The sequence below is a fragment of the Mesocricetus auratus genome, unplaced genomic scaffold, assembly GCF_017639785.1.
Source record: "Mesocricetus auratus isolate SY011 unplaced genomic scaffold, BCM_Maur_2.0 Super-Scaffold_6723, whole genome shotgun sequence".
In the NCBI taxonomy this organism is placed as follows: domain Eukaryota; kingdom Metazoa; phylum Chordata; class Mammalia; order Rodentia; family Cricetidae; genus Mesocricetus; species Mesocricetus auratus.
This window is the reverse complement of record NW_024429183.1, coordinates 3,682,669-3,698,813: the sequence shown is the minus strand read 5'-3', so window position 1 is coordinate 3,698,813 and position 16,145 is coordinate 3,682,669. Positions and strand designations below refer to the sequence as shown.

At 54.7% G+C, this 16,145-nt stretch overlaps 1 protein-coding gene across 1 annotated transcript; it reads right to left on the bottom strand.

The window, feature by feature from the left end:
* Nucleotides 1–423: 423 nt before the first annotated feature.
* Cibar2 (CBY1 interacting BAR domain containing 2) lies at nt 424–11,063 on the bottom strand. Its single transcript, XM_005073097.4, has 9 exons — nt 10,912–11,063; nt 8,275–8,509; nt 6,131–6,199; nt 5,946–6,047; nt 5,794–5,799; nt 3,780–3,884; nt 2,553–2,666; nt 1,532–1,633; nt 424–713 (listed from the first exon to the last, which is right to left on the bottom strand). Exons 1-9 carry the CDS (start codon nt 10,929–10,931, stop codon nt 597–599), a joined length of 870 nt encoding a protein of 289 aa, XP_005073154.1. The 5' UTR covers nt 10,932–11,063; the 3' UTR covers nt 424–596.
* Nucleotides 11,064–16,145: the final 5,082 nt, after the last annotated feature.

Here is a 16,145-nt window from a genome sequence, read left to right as displayed (position 1 = left end):
GCCCATCGGCCAGTCCTGGGGTGCAGAGCCTGCAAATGGCCCTTGCGGAGGGGTCGGGAGGCAGCCACAGCAGTCCTGAGCTTATAGAAGGGGGCATTTGGGCACAGACCTTGGTGCACTCAGGGAGAACTCCATGTAGATTCAAAAGCAGACATTAGGCGTCATGGCCACAGGAGCACCTGCCAGAAACTGGCCAGAGGCCTGGGCAGCCCCTTCCTCCCAGCCTTAGGAGGAACTGGCCCTCCAACACCTGATGAAGATTGCAGCTTCCAGGCAGGGTGGCCATGCTTCTGCTGCTTTAGCCTCCTGGGTAGTAGTACTTTACTGGGAAGACCCCAAAATCTAATTCAGCATGTTTTAGCATTAACACAAGTGTGGAGACGCCTGTCCCCAGATGAAGGCAGGAAACAGATCAAGCAAGGATGCAGTTGACAGTCACATATCTTTCACTGACACGGGGAATTTGAGTCTGCAGAGCGGCCTACTGTGCTGATGAGGGAAGTGAGGCCCCAGGGATACCTGACCCTCGGACACAAGCGGAACCCACCAAGGTCCAGGTCAGCCTAAGCCTTCCACCTGCCACTGGGATCTTCTTCCTAGTCACGGCGTCCCTGATGCTGCCCCTTGAGGTCCTCCAGGGGGATCTCCTCCACAGAGTCAGCCTCACTCTCCTCTTCATCTTTCTCCTGGTGTGCCATGGTGCTCTGCACACTCTGGACGTCAGAAAGAAAAGTCACAGCCACAACATCCAAACCAGGAGTGGTGGTGACAACCCCTGAGTTGGAGAGGTGGCTCCCCTGCACTGCCATGAGGAGTGACTGGCTATGAGCTCTCAGCAAGTGAGACCAAGAGAGGGCATGAGGACCAGCCAGGGAGAGTGAGTCTGGAGAAAACCCAGTTCCTTCACTGTGCTTAGAAAAGACCTTCGTGAAGCTCAGTGACAGCCCCTTGCACTGATAACCTCCCCTCCCAGTGGCCACCTCCCCCTGCACTGGACACCTCCCCTCCCAGTGGCCACCTCCCCCTGCACTGGTCACCTCCCCTCCCAGTGGCCACCTCCCCTTACACTGGTCACCTCCCCCCACAGTGGCCACCTCCCCCTGCACTGGTCACCTCCCCTCCCAGTGGCCACCTCCCCTTACACTGGTCACCTCCCCCCACAGTGGCCACCTCTCTTCACTGTGACTCTGAGCCCATGTCCGCCCTGGCCACACCCCACTTGCAGACACTGCCGATTTCCCTGAGGTTGTTGGCCTAAGACTGATGACAGTGAGCTTGTTCCTGGGCTGTCAGATGGCATTTGGAGAGTGTGCCTTATTCCTAACATCTGAGAAGTTCTGAGTCTGCCATGCCAGACCCTCCCTTCAGTGCACTCCGCTCGGCATGCCTCTGGGTGCTGGGCACACGCAGGTGGACACGGGCAGTCCCTCCCCAGCAATGCCACCACTGCTCCAGTTGTCAGCCACCCATCCACTTCCCTCGTTTCTTCACTTTGTCCCTGGGTTAACTCCTGTGATGCACAAGTGCTCACCTGGCTGGCCAGAGGCCAAGGAACAGATAGAGAGGGGCTGTTGTCCGTGAGTGGCCGAGCTTCACTGTGCCCATAAGCTCCACGCATCTTAGCTCTGAAGTCCTGCCAAGGAAAGGTCAGAGGGGCCGGATGCAGCTTGAAAGCACAGTAGTGAAGTAGGAGTCAAAGACAGGAAGAACACTGTAGAGCTGGGACACAGGCCACGTGCCTATGAGGCACCTGTGGGGTCTTCTTGCCTCTAGGTAGAGGAGGCTGAGGCAGGAGGATCATGATTGAGGCTATCATGGGCCATAGAGATGAATGAAGCCTTTGAGAACCTGGGGTTTTTCTGTATCCTTCTGTGTGGTTTTACAGCATTTGTAAGAACCCTTTAATGGATCATCCATCTCCCATTCTGCTCTTGAGTGCCAGCCTTAGTGGGTCGCCTGAAGCACCCTGGCAGGAGCACACAGAATGACTTCCTCTTGACCCCACAAGGCCTCAGTGCTCCCCATATCTCAGGCTGCTGGCTGGTGGGAATCATTCACCAAGGGAACCTGGGGTGGGTACCAGGCGGTGGGCTTTTGTGGACTCCTGGCTCAGTTATCAAGATCCATACCCATAGAACTCCACACTGCCTCCCAAGGCACCTTTACCCTTTCCCTGCATCCAGAGCACAGCTGCCTCCCACCACCATCTGCACATACAGAAAGAGGCCTTTGAAACAGCCCAGCTCCAGACTGTGACCCAAAGCCACGAGATAAAGGGACAGATAATTGGCTCACAGCATCAGCTTTGGGGCTGAGCTCTGCAGATAAAGCTTGCTACGAATCTAATTAGCATGGCTGGGGACAGTCACAGAAAGTTTTGGTCCCCGCTGTTTCTCTTTGGGACTAAACAGTCCTGTGAAGCTGAGCAGGTGATGTTCCAGGTGACCAGGAGAAGATTCCACTACAGGGTGGCACTCTACCAGGTGTTTGAAGTAGCTCATCAGAGCAAGCCCTCAAGCTAGATAGAAACTCGGAAAAGCCCAGTGACCCACCTGCAGGTCTCGCTCCAGGTCGTAGCTCTCCAGGGTCCTGAAAGCACTGGAATATACCTCCACTGCCTTTGCGTGGAAGACCATCTCGATGGTCACAAAGTCAGAGAAGATTCTCTGTGGGAGAGCAGCCTAGTCAGGGCAGTGGCACCACACAGGTTCACATCACGTATGCTGAGACACACCCACAATCCTTTTTAAGTAGAGGGCGAGGGACAGCCCTCTACCTAGAGGCAAGAAGACCCCACGGGTGCCAAGCCCCTATCACACCACACTAACAGAGGCCACTGCCGTTTGAAAGGCCTCATAATCCAGACAGCCTGCACCAGTTCCCAGTTTCATTTACTTATATTCTCACTTGCTTGTTCCACAACTATTTCCCACATACCCACCATATCCCAGGCCCTGGATCTAGAGGCCAGGTGGTCTGGGGGTCTAGCTGACCTTCTGGGCCTCAGAGATGAGAGGGGTAAAGCCAATACAGGGGGCTGACACAGGGCACAGCCTGTGCTAAGTCCATGGGGTAGACAGGGGCTTGGTCCTTGAGGCTGGGGTGGGAGTGATTGCACAGGAGGCTGGAAGGCCCAGGCTGCTGCCTTGGGTTAGAGGTGGATTGTCCTTTGACCTCAGGACAAGGTGAGCCACCAAAGGGTGTGAATGCCAAGACTGACAGATCAGAGCTGTCTGCCATGAGGTTCCTGGGGTTGAAGAGGGGAAAGAGAGGACTGGAGGGTGGGGCAGACAGAGATAGCCATGGTCTGTTAGCCCTGAAAGAGCAAGTTCTTGAGACCTCTTGAAGGACCTGGGACTGGACTTAGTATCCCATAGTGCCGAGGGGAGCAGTCCTGGTGGAGATAAAGGAGACCCTGCCTGCCTCACAGCACCTCAACATGGCTGCTTCCCAAAAGAGCTTTTAGAGCTTCAACGAGGACCTAGGATCTCTTGTGGACGTGGGTGAGAAAGAAGAGCAGGAGCAGGAGGGGACAGTGGGGACAGAACCGTGCCTCAGCATCCTCCTGGCTGGGAGCTTGTCCAGAGCACTGAACAGCTGGGTGAGGCCAGCCCACCCCGAGCAGACAGCCTATCGTCTGTAGCCAGGACCAAGTCTTCCCAGAGCGCTGGCTTCTGAGGTCGTGTTCTCACACACTGCGTGTGTACCTACTCTCAAGCTCAGGAAGTCACACACACCCACATGAATGCATACACCCACACAGGGCTGCCACTGCCCACCCTGAGGTCCTTCAGCTTCTGCTCCTGGAAGGCATCCACGGTCTCTGCCAGGTGGTGGGTAGAGCGGTTGGTGTCCACAGAGGCCCTCTGTGCACTGGTCTCCGCCTGACCTCGAGAACACAAGAAGTAGAAAGTGTTACACGGCAGTCCTGGCTCCTACATACTATTCTGGGTTGTTCTCAGTCCTACCATATCCTTTGGGGGAGTTCCTCCTGCCTCACTAAGTCTCTTGCTAACTTGGTCATTGAAGAAATAGCCAGGCAGGAATCATGGTAAAAGGGTGGTCGCTGAGGTTGGACAGACCTGTTTCTTAGCTGTGTGACCTCAGATACGTCACTTAACTTCTCTGAGCTTCAATTTTCTTGCAAGCTGGAAGACAGTAATGAGAGCTGCTTGCAAAGTCGAGAGAATTGGATGGTAAGAGATGGGGAGCTGTTCCACAGTAGAGCCCATGCTCAGCATGTGTGAGGCTCCCAGGGCCCCAGACCCGTCCCCAACACTGTCAGCAATAACCATCATTCTGAGATAGGCACTTGCTGGTCTGAGCTTTATTCCATGGAGGCTCCATGTTCTTGGTAACTGATTCTGCCCATGACAATTGCAGGTGAATTGCCTGTTCACGCCTCATATGGCAAAGTTGGCTCTGTGCCAAGACCAATCCCTGAGCAGCCTTCACTGGAACTGAGTTCTGAGTTTGGCATTTAAGGTCATGTGTGACACTGAGCAAGTCACCCTCCTGGGTCTCACTTGCCTCTCCTTTAGCATGGGGCCCTAACACCAACTAAATGTTTGTGAAATGGGGGAGGACGAGGGAGCTAGAGGCTCCTATAAGGTCCCCAATAAGAGAAGGGGGCTGGGATCTAAACAGATGGGTGACCAGGAGGTAGGGGCACTGGCAGGGGCTGGGATCGAAGTCAGAGGTGCTTGCTCCAGGCTTAAAGCCACGCCTGATCCCCTTGCTCCAGGTGTGGTGCTCTTCATATTACAGAACGGACACCAGGATGGCGGATCCAAAGATGTCCACCTCCAGGGCTGGAGAGACAGCTCAGAGGTTAAGAGCACTGGCTGCTCTTCCAGAGGACACAGAAGTTCAATTCTGGCAACCACATGGTGACTCAAAGCCATCTATAATGGGATCTGGTGCCCTCTTCTGGCATGCAAGCAGAACACTATATACATAAAATAAATAAATCTTAAAAAAAAAAAAAAGATGTCCACCTCCTAGGCCCTGTGTCCTGTCCACAGGTCACCAGACACAGTATAGGGCACACTAGGCTACAGTGGCCTGCGGGCTTCTGACCTAAGGTGCTTAGTGATCCCGAATTCTCTGATAAAGCAACAGGAGTGAACCGGAGTGGGGCTGGGGAGCCCAATGGAACTGTGGCCCGGATGCTGGAAGAGGTGGGACTAATCCCCTGGATTCCCAGAGGAGCGATCTGCCTACCCATGATAAAACCAGAGAGCTCCTCAGTGGATTCTAACCCCTAATCTATGGGGGGAGGAAGAGGGAGGGAGCGGGCACTAGACAGTGACTGTGTGTCATAGTGAACCCCTCCTACATGACAATCCAAAATGTCCCTAGGGGTCAAAGTGCAACTATGACTTAGGTCCATGAAGGGCCACTCTGAATGAGGCCACCTTCATAGTGACAAGCAGGGCAGGGATGGCAAGTCCTCCACAGCCCCGCCCCCAGCTCATGAAGAAATGGTAGTGCCACCATCTCACTGGGTCTGGCATTCACACCCAAGCTTGCTTGGGCAATAGGGCTGGGGCTGGCAGTGGCTACCCTGTGGTCAGGATGCAGGTGACCCCTCGACTGGGTGGCTTGCTGGACAGAGCCCAGATCTTCTGACCCTCAGCACCCGCCCTTCCTTCGCATCACCCGGCTGTGCTAAGCCACATGGGCACTGGCCTCACTGGGTAAGCGTCACCTACCATTCCAGGAAGTCTTTGTTACCTGCTAAGATGTGGAGATGCTGCCTGCCCAGATGGAAATATGACACATGTCACTCACCTGGGACTGAGGAGGACTGTTAAGGATTCAGGTGAAGCCAGGTGGCCTGCTGGTGGTACCCCCTCGGCAGCCCCTGCTCAGTGGATCCAGGTCCCCAATCCCTTCAGTGCACTGTGTGGGGTGGCCACCCTGCCTAGCAGGAGCAAGGATACAATCATTTGTCGATCTGACGGTGACTTCTGCCTCAGTTTCTCCAGCTTTTCCAGTTGTTTGATCTCATTATTTTGGACACGTTTACATTTCTTGATATCTGCCTACACAGAAAAAGAGGGTCGTTTCCTAGAGATACCAAGGGGATAGTCCCCACCCCTGAACACCTTGAGGTCGCCCAGCTCACCCGGGTCTGCTTTATTTGGGCACCGTAGAGCTTCAGGGGGCTGATGACCTTGGCCTCCAGCCTCTCAACCTGCAGGGCACATGTGACAGCATAAGAAAAAGTGAAGACAGTTCTGTGATCATCGCTCGCAACCCCAGGGGCTACACACGGCCCACACCTGGGATAGCAAGGGACCGGCTCTGTCCTCAAGGGCTCTGGCCATGTGCTTGTCCCCACTAAGCTGGCATCCCCAACTGTGCCCTGGTACAGTGACTGTGGCCCAGGGCATCTCAACAGGACAGTGGAACAGTTACAGAGTCTGGGAGCACAACACCCAGCACAGAACTTGGGGCTATCACTAGGGAGGGTGACATGTTCTGGGGACAGTTTGTGTGTGGAGTCCCAGCAAAGCAGAGACGGGGCTTCAGGCCCTTCCATCTCCTGGGCCCTGTGCAGTTCCGGGCTCCAGGCTGCCTCAAAGCAGAGACAGGGCTTCAGGCCCTTCCATCTCCTGGGCCCTGTGCAGTTCCGGGCTCCAGGCTGCCTCAAGGTGTTGAGCTGCTTGGAAGAGGAGATGGAGGTTGCACGAAGCAAAGACTGGTGTAGGAGTCCAAGCCGACAGCTCTTCGTGACCTCTAGTCCTGGCAGGGCCAGTGGGCGGGCACAGGAAGCAACGTAAGATCCTTAGACCTCATCCCAGGCTTCAGATTCCAGGTTCTCCTAACAGCTGACAGCTCAGGAGAGAGACAGGGGACGGTTCCCTCCACCCCATGATGGCTTACATTGTTAACTTGAAAGGACCTAGAAGACAAGCTCTGGCCACATCTGCGGGAGCAATTTTTAGATTGGATTCATTGAGATGAAAGACCCACCATAAGAGCGGGTGACACCCGGCCCTGGGCTGAAGTCTGGGACTGAAGTAAAAGGAGAAGGTGAGTTGAGTACCAGCATCCATCTCTCTCTGCCTCCTGACTGCAAATGGATGTGACCAGCGGCCTCCCACTAGCCGCCATGACTTCCCCGTCACATGAGCAGAATAAATCCTTCCTGCCTTAGGTTGGTTGCTTAGTCAGGCTTTTGGGCACAGCAATGAAAGGTGACTACATCCCAGCACCTGGCAGGACCCTAAGGTGACACTGCTCTGGGTCTTGGGGTCTTGCACCAGCAGCAGAGGGATTGATGGAGGAGGCCTGGGTAGGGGCAGTGTCTGGGCAAAACATCTAGAGAGGTCTGTCCTCCTGTCCCGGCTCCCAGAATCCTGGGGCCCAGGCTTGCCAAAGGAGCAGGAGTGGCTGGAGCCCTGCTAGGCCATTCCTTTTCAGTCCCCTTGACCTCTGAGAGGGACAGTGTCATGGTAAAGGGTCATAGAAGGGATAGCCCCACCCTTTCCTTACTTTCAGAAAACTCAGTTGCTAGTCCTTTCTCCATCCCTTTGATGTCCTAAACCCTTTAAGAACATAATGTTCTTCTTGGTGGCTGTATGAGCTCTTTCTTAGGCTTAGGGCCAGCTCTCCACAATGGAGGAAACCAGAGGCCTCCAGCTGGGTGGGGTTGCCGGGTGGCACTCAACTGCCTGGCATACATCTGGAAGCTTCAGTTTTCCATCTGGTCAGAACAGGGAAGGGTACCTCACACCTGTAATCCTGGCACACAGGAGGCTGAGGCAGGAGGCTGGCCTTGAGTTCTAGGTCAGACTAGGCTACACAGTGACCTTATCCCCCCAAGAAAACAATGGGCATAAGCAGCCACTCAGTGACCATGTGACATCTTCATGCACCATGGGAGGCAGCGTCTCTCATGGTCAGTCACCCTCTGTCCCAAGAGCATGCGCCTGCCTGGTTAGATGTGGGGGTAGCAGGAGCTGTCTGTCACAGAGCCTGTGCTGTGTGCACCCCGCTCTGTGACACTCAGCCACCGTGTTCTCTCATCCTCTCCTCTGCCAACCACGCAGGCTGTTTCTGAAGACATCGTTCTGTCGCTATCTCCTTCACCTCCCTACACCCAGGAATCTGAGGTCCTCATGGGGCCCCCCGATAGGCTTCCAGGTCCCCGTGGCTAGAGTAGTCCTTGTCCAACACCGTGAAGTCTTGTACCCTGTCGCCAGGGTGGTCATGAGGGGAGAGAATGATCCAGCTCTCACTCCGGCCCCGGGCCGCCATGCTCACCTCTGCCTGCCGGTAATCCTGCACTTTGGCCAGGTCCTCAGCAAAGTCTTTCATGGTAGCCCGCAACTCCGGGTTCTCAGTGTTGGCAAAGTCCATCAGCTGCTTCACCAGCTGGTCGGCCTTGTCGCGCAGTCGGGCTGTCTTGCGTGTGTAAGAGGCCAACAGCGAGCAGAACTGACCAAAATACCTCTCAGCATTGCTCACGGTGTTCTCCATGGCCCTCACCTGACTGTCCCTGGGTAGGGGTGATGACACCAAGTGCAGACAAGGTCATGGTCACTGAAGCCACCATACCCACCTCTCCAATGTGGCAAGCACTTTCCAAGCACCTTGTCCCCACGTACCTGGTCCCTGGACAGTTCTAAGTGACATCTTGGGCCCATTGAGGTAGAAGAAAAGACCTGCCTGTGCCCCACGGCTGAGCAGTGGTGGATGGAACTCAGGTGGGGCCTTTGTCCCTGGGGCCTGTGAAGGGGTGCAGTACCCCCATACTCTTGTGCACACTGCTGTATCAACTGCAGAGACTCCTCCAGCCCCCTCCACTCCCATGGATCCTCCCCATGCTGTCCACTCTTTCCCCTGTTTTAGGATCTTGGGGTCAAAATAATGACTTTTGGGGGATCCATTTGAGGCTAACAGATAATTTGAGGTCTGGAGAAATGGTTCAGTGGGTAAAAAACACCACTAAAGACCTAAGTTTGGATTCCCAGCTCCCTAGTTAAATAGTGGAGAGGGGCTAGACACATGGCTCAGTAGTTAAGTACGCCTATTGCTCTTCTAGAAAAATCCAAATTCACAACCATCTGTAACTGCAGCTCCACGGGATTTGATGCCCTCTGCTGGCCCCCATGAGCACCTGCACTCATGTGCACAAATCCACATCTGTATACACACATACATAACTGAAAATCTAAAAATATGAGTTGGGTATGGTCATGCATGTGAGTCTGAGAGCAACCTAGCCTACATAGAAAGTTCCAGAACAACCAGGACTACACAGAGAAACCCTTTCAAAAACCAAACCAAACCAAACGAAGCGCGCGCACACACACACACACACACACTTAAAACAACAACAAAAGATCAGGAGTGACCCCACATGCACCTGTATGTAACTCCAGCATGGTGGGCATGGAGACAGGAGGATGACTGATTTGCTGGTTGCCAGCCTAGCTCCTGGTTCAGTGACAGACCCTGTCTCAAAGGAATAAGGTGGAGAGTGATAGACAGGGCACCCATCCTCCTCCTCTGGGCTCTGAGCAAGTATGCACAGACACACACATTATAAGACACACAAATACGCAATCTATTTTTAGGAAGGCCGTTTGCACACCCTCTTTCTCTCCCAGGGTCTCGCCTCTTGCAGTCCAGCTGGTGGCAGGTACGCTCCAGTGGGAAGGCATTGTAGTGGGCAGCTGTGCTGGCACAGAGATCTGCCTGCCTCTGCCTCCCGAGTGCTGAGATTAAAGGTGTGTGTCTCACTGGATGCTGCGTGCCCAGGTCTGACAGATGCATGTTGCCACCATGTGTTCCCTCAAGCTACCTGCAGGGTATTTGGGCCCTCATTCTCCCAAACTCCTCTGGCTGGTCCCTCCTCCCTCCCTAGCAGCCCTGGGCTCCTCCATGGAGGACCCTGCAGACTGCTGAACCACCACACTCCACACCCTTGCCCTCCCTGACACGCCTGCTGGGCTTATGCCAACTCTCCCATGACCCAGCCTTGTCTGTCCCTGTCCCTCTCCGCGTAACCTACACATACGCTGTGTTCAGCGATAGCATGTGACCTCAACTTTCCTGAGAGTGCAGGAGCCTGCTGCAGTATCTGCCTCCTTTGGCCTCCCTCCACACTCCCCACCCTCGGCCCCAGGCTGTTGCTGTCCCTCTCTAGAGCCTAAGCCCCTCATTGGCCCCCCAGAACCTTCGAGGAGCATCATCTCACCCCTCCTAACGAGCCTCAACTTTGTAGTTTGCAAATGCTCTGGTCACACTTCCCTGTATGTTGCTGTCTCCAGTTGGGCGGAGGGTGTGTGTATGTGTGCAAGAAAGGGTTTCTCTGTAGCTTTGGAGCCTGTCTTGAAACTCACTCTGTAGACCAGGCTGGCCTCGAACTCACAGAGATCTGCCTGCCTCTGCCTCCCGAGTGCTGAGATTAAAGGTGTGTGTCACATTGTCTCCATTTTTATATCAAGTAAACTGAGACCCAGAGAGACAAAGCATCCTGTCCAAGGGCACACAACAAGCCAGGTTCCGAGGGAGAATCACTCATACACAGTATATGTGCAGGTCCCAGGTTCTGGGAATCAGGCTCCGTGGGGGGAGGGATGGGAAGCCAGCTTTTAAGGAGCACACTGGGTGCATCCAGGCTACAGGGAGACTCAAAGTCAACCAGGGAGAGCCAGTGACAGTGAGTCCAGTGCATTAGGCAGAGCAACGTGCAGGGCTCCCCAGGGCAAGGTCTGGGGCCGGGGCTGTGAAGGGCTTTCTCGGCAGTATGTGTGGGGAGCAGGGAACAGACCTGACGGCGGCTGCACCAGGTCCTCAGGCAGCAAAGGCGAGAGCTCACCTGCCCTCCTCCCTGAAGCAGCAGAAGGTGAGAGTCCCACCAGCACCTCCCTCCCAGCAGCGCAGGCTGCTCACCTGGAGAGGAGGACATTCATTGTGGACCGGGCAGTTGCTGCCTTGATCTTGGGGAATAAGAACAGGGTCCCAGGGGTCCCCTAGGCAGAGAGAAGCCAGCCAAGGCTGGGCCCAGCTGTGTGGTCTGGCTGGGCTCAAGGGACTCTGCTGCCTGGTTGCCAGGCAACGGGCCATCCCAGGCAAGCCCTGGGAGGAGCCCAGCTGGTTGCTGGGCAACCAGGGCCTCCCCTGCGGGGTGAGGAGGACTTGCTTTGGGCTTAATTGGACTCTAGAATGGGAGGTGGGGGAGCAGAGAGACGCTACATGCTTTCAAATACAGAGCTTCTTGGGGTCCAAAGCGACTGTATTCATTCACCGGGAGGGGACAGGGAGCCCCCTGAAGGCAGCTTGCCTGGGACTTCACCCTGGGCCCTGCTGCATATGTGGGTTCCAAGGTCAGGTGGGCAGGGCCTAGAAGCCGGTGTCACTGTCAAGGGTGAAAAAGTAGACTGTAAAGGAGGAGGCAGCAGGCGGGGGCGGGGCGGGGCTGGGGCGGGGGCAGGGGCAGAGGGCTTGCCTGTGAACGGAAGGAATGAGAAGCAGCCGCTCAGTGCAGCGCTGACATCAGGCGGCCTGGGTCTCCCTGAGCATGTGACTCCTACTGTTAGAGTTAGGAAAGGTGACCCCAGTGCCACAGCACTAAGATCCCCACTGCCCTTGGTGTGTTTTACTCATGCTAAGAGTGTGTCACAGCCTGGCATTTCACTTAAGAAACAAGGCAGCCAGAGTCGTACCCAGGCCTGGTGGTGGAGGCAGGGTGTGGACAGCTCGCTGGGGTCACTGTCACACTGGGTCAGCGCTGTGTGCATTCCAGCTCTCACCACGCTGGTATTTGCTTCTAAACCCTTATTAAGGCAGGGGCTTTCAGGTCAGCTGGACCAGGTTCAAATCCCACACCCCAGTTTGGCTGTGTGACCTGAAGCAAAGCGCACGATCTCTCTGGAATTAGACAATTAGCTAACAATGGAGCCCCTGGTGCTGCGATGAAGAGGCAGGGAGGGTGGGGCACTGGAAGCTAGCTCCCCTGTGCGGCTGGGCCCCACACAGGGTGAGCTATCCACACCCTGCCTTCATCACCAGGACCACCTCCTGCGGTCCTGACCATTCACTGACTGCTCGTGGCTTTTCTGTCGGGGCAGCGGTGTCAATGCCTTAAGGATATGGCCATATCCTAAGGATATGGGGTGCAGGAATGGCTGAACCCTGCCTCTGATAGCCAGCAGATTGGTGCATCCCTGCATCCGTCTGTCTGCTGTCTTCTCTCTTAAGGGATCAGCTTCCTCAGGAACCCAGCTCTTCCAGTATATCAGCCTCATCCCGGTCTACCCTGTACTATAATAGCATGTTACCACCAGAGGGCGACAGAGACCGCTCTCGGACCCTCCTGTCTGGGGCGGAGGGACGGCAGAGGAGACACAGGAGGATGGAGAAACATGAGAGACATTGGTGTGGAGGACACAGTGTGTGAGTCTTGTTCACTGGAAGCCTTGGGAATCTCGTGACTTGAAAACTGAAACTGCCTTGGGCTGCACAGAATCAAGACATCTGGTGGCCAGAGAGGGGAAGGTTGAGTCTCCAGTCGCCAACCCACATAGTCCAGGGTGGCCACTGGAGGGCACACGCTCTCAGTCCTTGTCTGTTTCTCTTCCGTCTATCCTTTTCCTCTGTCCTATCTTTCCGCTGTCTCCCCCTGTGTCTGTCTGTCTCTTTCTGTGTCTGTCTGTCTATCTGAGTTTCTGTTGTCTCTCTCTTCCTGTCTGCCTCAGTATCTGTCCTGTGTGTGTGTGTGTGTGTGTGTGTGTGTGTGTTCTACAAATGAGCATCTTGCTGAGCTATGTGAGACAAGTATATGTACCATGAAGCCCAGTTTGCATCTCAGGAGGGCAAGGCCATGTATCTTGGTGACTCCCCACCCAAGAGCGGAACGGAACTCAGCTACTGTGTGGTGGCGGCGATGTTTCTACAGCTACATGGGATCCTGTTACAACCGTAGATGGTTTCACCCTCCAGTCTCAGGGGCATGGCAATCCAGGCACCTCTCTTGTTCCTAGGCCCCTGTAGCATCTGTGAGGCAGTCCCTGGCAGCTACGGTCTTGAACAATTAGGAAAAAGAGGGAAACCCTTGAGTTGTGTCCATTTTGAAAGCCCAGTGGCAAAAGCCAGGAGAGGCTGGGATCACAATCACCCTGGGTCCACAAACAGAAAACCCAGGAAGACTCAGTGACTGGAACGTAAGGAATGCTGTGTGATTTGGAGAGTCAGTTTCCTCCTCTGAGCAGCTAGCTCTGTGGCACCCTGGAGCAGGAGGCACGGTCTGGGAGCCACGAGTGGTCCCCTCACCCGCCACCATCCTTTTTGTGAGTCACTGGTTGCTAACGTGTGTATACAGTGCCTGCTGTGTGACCTCCTGTCTCTGTCAGCCACCTTGCTGCCATGCACACCTCCTTATTAAGAGGGTTTAAGTACACAGGACAAGAGAAGCCAGGCTGTGATGTATGTGCCTGCCATCTGGGTCCTTGTGGACACTTTTTGAGAGCTGAGTACTGGTCCATTCTAGGCCATGTGTTCGGATGTAACCTGTCACTGGAGGAGTATGAATTAAGTGCCTACTGTGTACACAGCCATCACCAGGCAGTTGGGCCATGTCTGTGAGACAACAACAGGCACATGGCGCTGTGTTCACTCTGAGAACATTCTGTCTGAGAAAGCAGGAGGTCCCAGCCAACAGGATGCTCAAACAGCCACATGGCCTCAGTCATCCCCTCTGCAGCTCGTGCACCAGAAAGGGGAGGCCTCCATGGCAATTGCTTGATAATATGCTGGAGACTGCTTCCTCAGAATGAGGTCACAGGGCTGTCCCCTGAGAGCAGGGGCCCAGAGGCATGCCTTTACACACTGCCCAGTGTTGGGGCGTTCCTCCACAGCCAGGAGTCGGGGAAGAAAGAGGTGTGACACGCAGAGCCTTCTCCACAGAGGCCCTGCTGTGTGAGCTCACAGTGTCTTCCTCAGTGTTGGTGTGTGTGTTTTAGACAGTCTGCCTCTGTAGCCCAGGCTAACCCCGGGACCTAAGCTCCTCCTGCCTCAGCCTCCAAGTGCTAAGTGAAAGGATGCCAGGCTCTTGTTTAGTTTGGGTCAGCCCTGTGACCCTTCCCAGCCAGCAGAAGGTGGTGGTTGTTGGTCTTTTTTGGCGGGGTGTGGGAGTTCGGGGGTGGGGGGAGGTTGAGACAGGGTTTCTCTGTGGCTTTGGAGACTGTCCTGGAACTAGCTCTTGTTGACCAGACTGGTCTTGAACTCACAGAGATCCTCCTTCCTCTGCCTCCCGAGTGCTGAGACTAAAGGCGTGTGCCACCAACGCCCGGCAGTTTTGTTTACTTTTGAGGCAGGGTCTTTAGTATGCCAGACTGATTGTGAACTCATTGTGTAACTAAGGATAATCTCGAACCCCTGATCTTCCTACCTTCACCTTCAAGTTTACGATAACAGGCTGTGTGCAATTTATAAATATGGCTTTGTGACTGGCATGTGACACACAGGAGCCTAGGGTTCTGCCGCTGTCCAGCTGTGAAACAGAGACCCCGCTTGGTACCACACAAAGTCAACACCCTTGGGTGAATCCCCCAAACTAAGAAGCAAAGCGTCCTGCCGGGGTGTCAGAAAGTTGGTGAAGATGATTGAGGCAGCCCACACAGCCTCCGGGTTGACAGAGCATCCCTGACGTCAAAGCTGAGGCCCATAGGACAGCACACAATAACCTCCAAATTTCTCCTGGAGCTCAGTTCTCACATGCCCAGCTTGAAAAAGCTGGTCATTTCAGCCTGGATCCCAACCCAACTTGAGGATCCCACAGCCAAATAGCTTGGTTCTCATGCCAGCTTTGGAGCTGATGAGATGGCTCACTGGGAAAAGGAGCTTGCAGTCAAGCTTGATGTCCCAAGTTCTATTATGGAGACCCAACCATGGTAGAAGGAGAGAACCAACTCCCACAAGTCATCCTCTGTGGCATGTATGCACCTACTCACACATACAATAAATAAATGTACTTTTAAAATTGAATTCCAGCTCTATTGCCTTACAACTGGAAACTGTGGCCAGCAGTGGCTCTGGGCCTCAGTTTCTCCATCTGTGAAATGGGACTGGTCAGGTACCTCTTCCCTCAGAAAGTGAACAGTGCATGGCACTCAGATAGGCCTGGTACAGTCCCTGCTCTGCACATGACACTGCGTGGTGACACTTTGACTCCTCTCCCTGTGTCCCAAGGCCGGAGCCAGGTGGCATGCCTGGGCAGGGAAAGTTGGATGGTGGCCAAGACAAGCTCTGCTGACTCAGGTGGCTACTGCAGAGGCCAGCAGCCACCACGCAAGTCACCTGTGTCAAAGAGAGCAAAGAGTGACCTCCCTCAGGCCTGGCTACACAGCAGCATCCGAAGCTTTACACAAGTTTGTCCTTTGAACTGCAAGTGCCCCTTGGCCAGGCGAGGTTGGCTTGTCCCCTAGGGAAGCAATTCACCATGCTAGGTTCAATGACACTTCAGCTGTAGCTGGGACCTGGGACCAGGGCACAGTCAGGCTACCACACCAGACTGGCATCCTGGCCCTGTTCTGCTTACCCCAGGACCAAATCTGTCTAGGGCAGCCATGTGGAGGACGGTGCCTGGACCTCGGGCTAATGACGAATTGTCAGAGCTCTGAAATGTCCCCAGGGCAGAGGGCTTGGTGTGGCACCTGGATATCAGGTGACAAGGGATCTTTGGCTCTAAAGCCATGGAGGTCAGCTGTGGCCAGCGTGATGATGTTTTGGGAAACTTCCACAGCCACCCTTCGGTGTTGCTGTTGGCCAGATCTCTGCACTCAGCCCTTGAACAGCCCTGTGCAGGGCAAGTGTGTGCCTGCCTTTCCCCCGTTACTGTCTAGCCAGGAATGATCTCCAAGCTCCTATGCCCCAGAGTAGCTCAGAACTCACAGTCCTTCTGCCTCAGCTTTCCAAGTACTGGGCTCACAGGCCACTGTCCCAGGCCCAGCTACTTGTAGGCCTCCAAGAACCTCTGTGCTCAGTCTTGTAACGTATGAAGCTGGTGTGTGTTTGTGTGTTGTGTATCTGTGTGCGTGTGCAAACGGAAGCCAGAGGAAGGCGAGGAGGGTTCTGCTCCGCTATCTGCCTTAATCCTCCAGCCAGTGTCTCTCGTTGAACCTGGGATT